This window comes from Aphanomyces astaci (assembly GCF_000520075.1).
Source record: "Aphanomyces astaci strain APO3 unplaced genomic scaffold supercont1.29, whole genome shotgun sequence".
Taxonomy (NCBI): domain Eukaryota; phylum Oomycota; class Saprolegniomycetes; order Saprolegniales; family Verrucalvaceae; genus Aphanomyces; species Aphanomyces astaci.
The window spans coordinates 544,797-550,846 of record NW_009798292.1 but is presented as its reverse complement, the minus strand read 5'-3'; the positions used below and the strand labels follow the sequence as shown (position 1 = coordinate 550,846).

At 50.1% G+C, this 6,050-nt stretch overlaps 2 protein-coding genes across 3 annotated transcripts in view; both read right to left on the bottom strand.

Moving 5' to 3' along the window:
- Window positions 1-747, bottom strand: part of H257_10658 — a 3,046-nt gene extending 2,299 nt beyond the window's left edge. Inside the window, exons 1-3 of one of the 2 annotated variants that reach the window (XM_009837260.1) lie at window positions 582-744; window positions 182-522; window positions 12-133 (exon numbers count right to left, since the gene is read on the bottom strand). In XM_009837260.1, the coding sequence (XP_009835562.1) occupies window positions 12-133; window positions 182-522; window positions 582-731 (613 nt within the window). In that variant the 5' untranslated portion in view covers window positions 732-744. Of the gene's footprint in view, window positions 1-11; window positions 134-181; window positions 523-581 lie in introns of both variants that reach the window. The other variant, XM_009837261.1, reaches the window with a different exon arrangement.
- Window positions 748-2,888: 2,141 nt separating this feature from the next.
- H257_10657 (hypothetical protein) lies at window positions 2,889-4,958 on the bottom strand. Its single transcript, XM_009837259.1, has one exon. It carries the CDS (start codon window positions 4,816-4,818, stop codon window positions 3,070-3,072), a length of 1,749 nt encoding a protein of 582 aa, XP_009835561.1. The 5' UTR covers window positions 4,819-4,958; the 3' UTR covers window positions 2,889-3,069.
- Between the last annotated feature and the right edge of the window lie 1,092 nt (window positions 4,959-6,050).

Below are 6,050 nucleotides of genomic sequence, written 5' to 3'. Positions count from 1 at the left end.
CTACCACAAACCTGTCTCCGTGCCAATCGCAACAGGAATCATGTTGGCCGCCACCGTCGAGCCCGAGCCAGACGACGAACCGGTTGTGCGCGCGGTCAGCACGTACGGATTCTTGGTGATACCACCGCGAGCACTACGAGGCGAATTCGTATGAAACATCGTCAGCAATGGAGGGTGGTACCTCCAATCGACCGACTCCGTGAGGGTGCGCCAGTTGGCCCACTCAACCATATTGGCATGCCCGAGGACAATCGCCCCGGCCGCGCGGAGTTTCTGGACGAGGAAGGCGTCGCGGGGGGCGATGTTCCCCTCCATCGCAAATGACCCGGCGCACGCGGTTAAGCCGTCGTCCGTGGTCGCGATGTTGTCCTTGATGAGGATGGGGATGCCGTGGAGCAGGCCGCTGCGGGTGCCATTGCGGTCTTGGGCGATGGCCTGGGCCAACGCGGTGGGGCTCGTCTCGATCACAGCGTTGAGTTGTGGGCCGTTGTGGTTGAGTTGATCAATCACGTCCAAATAATGCTGGGCATGATTGGCACCAGTTAGTACTTCACCGATGAACTTCTAAAACCCAAACCAACCTGAACGATTTCCTCGGCACTGAGCTGCTTGCTGACGATAGCGTCTTGCAGCTTGTCGATGGTCGTTTCAGTGTAGTTGAACGTGTCAAACCCACACGACACTGCGGCTTGAACCGCTGACGCTAGTACAAAGGAGAGCACGATCCGCATGGTTGAATTGCCGGCGAAATTGAAAAATGATGACAATAATGTAGTAATGCCTGGCAAGAGCAGTATTAACAGCAGGATTTGGGCAGAGGCAGGAGTGTACAGCGCCGCAAGGTGTGTTCATGACAATCGAGCCCTAAATTATGGCTAGATGGGCTTGGTTTGTGCATTACAGCCAAAAATGAGCAGAAATGGAATCTGATGCACTTCCAGGTGGCTTGAAGTACACATAACCGGGGGAAATACGGCCATGGTCACGACTCATAATGTACTAGTATGGGATGAGTATGGGAAAAGAATCCGATGAGAATGCATAATAATATTCATGCGTATTTGTAATTGGTCAATATATATTATCAGTCAACCACTACAACCGCCGCAAATGGTCCAAATGGATATACCGGTAAGGGTATTTCCCACGATCGTCCAACAATGCCCGAAATATATCACGTCCAAACGGGGTATTTGGGAAATATGTTTATTCCAATTCAAACTTGTTTTCATTCGCTAAAAGCACTGGAGTAAAACGAACTTGGCTACTTAAAACGCATGGCGTCTTATTTATAATCATGCCTTGTAGCAAATGTCAGCGAATACGATATTCCTTGCACATTTTAAGCAGGTCAACTGGCGATGGCGGCGCCAAGAACCGCTGGCGTGCTGAACAAGACACATGGGCGCAGCAATGAGTTTGGTCATAATGCTTTGATGAGAGCATAGTGCTCATGTGTGTCATAACGTTAGCTGTGCTACCTACAACCGTCGATCTGCCGCGGACCCGCTGCCGGTCCTCCACTAATCCTGTGCATCGACCGATGAGGTAAGTCTACAGTGTCGTGTTGGTCAAACTACTAACTCTGTAGCTCATGAAACATCGGTATGCGGTAGAAGCGTGACAAGAACGATGGTCGCAATAGTAATATGTTCACGAACAAGACGTTGTGGCGTAATGGAATCGCGCCTGCTTACAGGAGACTTGGGTTCGATTCCCAGCGTCTTGTACAGCACGCCAGCGGTTCCTGGCGCCGCCATCGGCAGTTGACTTGCTAAAATGTGCAAGGAATAAGACGCCATGCGTTTTAAGTAGCCAAGTTCGTTTTACTCCAGTGCTTTTAGCCAATGAAAACAAGTTGGACGAATTGGAATACAAATATTTCCCAAATACCCGTCGTGACAAAATTTCGGACATTGTTGGACGATCCTGGGAAATACCCATGGATATAATACGAACACATGGATGAACTGATGCTGTCAGGGAATTACTGTGGTAAGAACGTTAGTAACGATGAATTTGATGGACAAGATTGTTATTTTCAAAATGGTAAAAAAACTAAATGATGGAAAATGAAAGTAGGGTGTTTCCTCACACTTCAAATGTTTACTGAAATCAAATGAAAGTGGGGCAAACAACTGGTTCCGCTAAACTAAGCTACGCTAAGAATACTCGAATTTGCGGTTATTGGGTAGAGCTTTCTTCTACAACTATATACCTGTATATTTTTCCATGTTTCATTTCGTCATGAGGTATGTATGCCAAAAAGCTAAGAGGTCAAAATGAGGGCAAGAATTGATCGTTTAACGTTCCGTTACTGTAATTGTCGCGTATAACTTGCCTGGTGCACGTGGTACTCCAGTACAGTACCATTCTCGAATCATCAGGCCACGACTCGGCGCAAGCCAAGGAGTATAGCACCAGGTATTCTAAATACATGTATGACCACAAGCGTGTAGTTACCAGTCTCGGCAACAGTCACACTGTTGCCGAGGCCATCGAACGATTCGTCTATGGTACTGTCAAGAAGCGCCGTCGCGACACTGTCGTACTGCTTCTGATTGAGATCATCGAGCCCTTGGATATCCCATCCGAGCAGGTTAACTTATATCTTCATTTGAATGATATCATCACCTGAATCTTATTCGGGCAACTAGGATTTGAAATTTGGATATGTACTTGTATTGAGAATTATGATATCCGTTTTAATAAAGGTGATGAGTTAAACTACAAGTCGCTTGGGACTAAAGGACCTAATTACCTTATAACGTCAATTCGGATAAACGTAGGATGATTTTGGTGTCAGGACTGAATTTAACAACAATAAAACTCATTTTTCGCGGTACTAACTTGTAAAGTAGTTGCATGTACAATGTCAGTGGCCGTTCGACAATCGTTAGCAGGTTTGTTTGAGCGATTGATTCAATCAAAAGCTGACAGTGGCATACCGGTACCAGTAATACTTGCAATTCAGCTTGGTGCAGTCCAGTGAATGCTCGCTTTCAAAATACATGCACACATCATTACACGATTACTCTACAACATCCGTGACTCGGACTCGACCGAGTTTTAACCCTTGCGGCTCTTGACGGCAGGGCACCCGCCAGTCGCGGGATCCAACTTGCCATTGCCCCCTGCGATACGGTAGCACTTGGTCGACGGGAAGATGGACATGATGCTGGACGTGACCGAGAAACACAAGCACGAGACAAACAGTACGATCAACACGATGCCGGCCAGCGGGCTCTTGCCGCCCTTCTTCTTGAGCTCTTGCATTTCAGCACGCTGGGGAGGCAGCATCCACAGCCACGTGAGCGCAAACAACTTGCTCCCGTATGAGATAAAGTACGAGTACGTGACGTCCCACCGCACTTCGGTCGTGTCGGTCATGAGGTCGTTCTGCGACAGCAAAAAGTACGAGTCAATGTACTTGTAGATCACAGATGCAAACGGAGACGCCAAGTTGGACACGGTCGTGACCAAGCCGTACGTGGCGCCTTCGTTGCCGACATCGGCGATCTCCACGGCGCAGTACGTGGCCACGATGAAGCGCACGCCACCGGGCACGTTGTCCGCCAGCGCCACGCCCGTGAAGAACCACTGGTTGCGAATAACGTCCCAGATGGTCACAAAGATGACAAACCCGTCCACGAGAATCACACCGAGGGAGCTGATGGCGATGGTCCACCGCCAGTTCCAGTGCAATCCCCACTTGGCCACGGACACGAGGATGCCCGAAAAGATGGCGTTGCCGATGATCGACGACAGCGAGTCGTTCAACGGCTCGACCTCGGCCCAGATGCTTGACATGGGGCTGCCGGCCGTGGACCCGATGTTCTGAAACATGTTGTTGATGAACCGGAACGCGCAAATCTGCCACATCACACGCTTCTGGAGCAGCTCCCAAAAGTTGCCGGCCCACTCACTGATGGGCACGCCCGGGGTCTTGGTCTCTTGGACGATGAAGATGGTCGACAGCACCACAATCACGCACGGAATCAAGCAGATGCCGTACGGAATGTTGGGCGCCATCGAGAACGAGAACGACCCGTTGTAGTTGGCTCCGTTCAAGCCAAAACCTGTCACAACCAGCGCAATGATACTGGCGAGCGTGCGCACGACGTAAATGGCCGTTTGCACTCGGCCTCGGATGGCCATGGGCTCGCGCTGAGCATATTGCACCACCATCGCGTCGGACGCGCACGCCGCCGTGACGTACCCCAATGACACAAACATGGACAGGATGATGAACAAGCCGCCGTTGTCCGGGGCGTTGACGTTGAACAAGTCCAGGTCTTTGGTCGTCGCGTTCGAGTACGGCTTGGAGCACGCCTTGGACCCTATCGCAGACGCCTTCTCGCGGTTGCAGTACGGGTCGCCCAACGACGAAAACGTCATGATCGCCAGACAGATCATCGTGGCCGTCCACCCGATCAGCATCCACGACTTGCGGCGGTAGCCCAGGATGGGGAAGCAGTCCGAGAACATGCCCATAAACACCTTGAACGACCACCCCAACGTCACTAGCGTCGAGTACGACGCGGTCTGGTAGCCTTCCAATTGCAAGTACACGTTGAAGATGGGGTAGTTGAGCGCGGGGATCATGCCGTAGATGACACCGATGGCAGCGTACTGGGTGAAGAGACCGAAGGCTTCGCGGGAGAAGAGGTTGAGGGCCCCGCCTTCGACGAGCGCGCCATCTTCCAACTCACCAGGCGTCTTGACCGCATCGTAGTCCTTGTCAGCTGCGTCTTTCGTGGCCGACTGGATGTACGACACACGCTCTTGCAGGTCTTGATCGCGACCAGGGTTTTGCATTGTCTTGAGGAGGCAAAAGGCACAATGACAGATATATATGTGCAACAACCAACTCGACGCTGGTGCCGGGGTACAGAGTGAGTGTAGACGTAGCACTGTGGTTGGATGGCTGTAACGGTGTCGCAAAAGTTGAAGTTTGCTCAACATGTGGAAATGACAGAATGGGGGCAACGAAGAACAGACGACTTGGTGCTGCAAGCAGCCATCACAGTCACAAGTGTGCCGTGGTCACGTCGTTTCCCAGCGTCGAGAAGCCTCGGTCATGGGACGCCTAGGGTTGTTTGAGCAATCTTCCGTGGAAAGCAGCGGTGACGCTAGAACTATACAGTACAGTTGTCTTTTGCATTCCACCAACTAATTGTTGAAGGAATACAAGGTGAAATACGATTGGTCGCGGCCCGTGACCGCCACGTTTTAACGTTTGCAACCGAATCTTCAAGGTGACAAAATGGGCAAACTGGATGAAATTCCGACGACCTGATTCGTCCGTTTCCTTTGTCAATGGAAAGGCAGTCGCGGGGGCTGCGTGAAGGCGTTTGTCGAATGGACGAAGAAGAGCCGTCGTGTGTGAGAATACAGTATACATACATACTGATGATGCATGCTTGAAATTGACTTCCACACACCTCCAGACTTTGGTGTCCTTGAAATTGCCTTCCAAATCTCCAGATTTAACGTTGCACAAGTTTTCCCCTTTATAAATGCCATCCACAATTACGAGGAGAGCTGTGTTTGCATCTGGTCGAACTGTCTCAGTGTTAGCAACCGTCGATGTGGATTGCGAGGTGTACCATACTAAGTTACAGACAGCTGTACTGCCGTAGTACAGATGATCAGCATCACAATTTACTCCGGGAGTACTAGTATTGGTTTACGGAAGCAGGGAGAAATTGGACATGCCATAGGATATCTACCTCAGCATAGAATACTGTAACACCGGGGGATGTACTCACGGGGTGTTGTTGGTGGGGACCTAATGAGATAGAATATCACAGTTTTGTTGGGATAGAAATATCGACAATCCGTCTAACGTTAGGATTGGCTAGAACTAACCGAATCACAGATTTGATGGGGAAATTCACGTGGTATCGCAATACAATCACAATCAATTCTACAGTACATGAATCACTTCATGGTCTGAACTGACAGTGAACTTTCCAGAGTGGGTTACTTTACCGTTCCACTATAGTATTATTACTCAAGAGTACGTTCCCATCATGGACGTTTCGTGG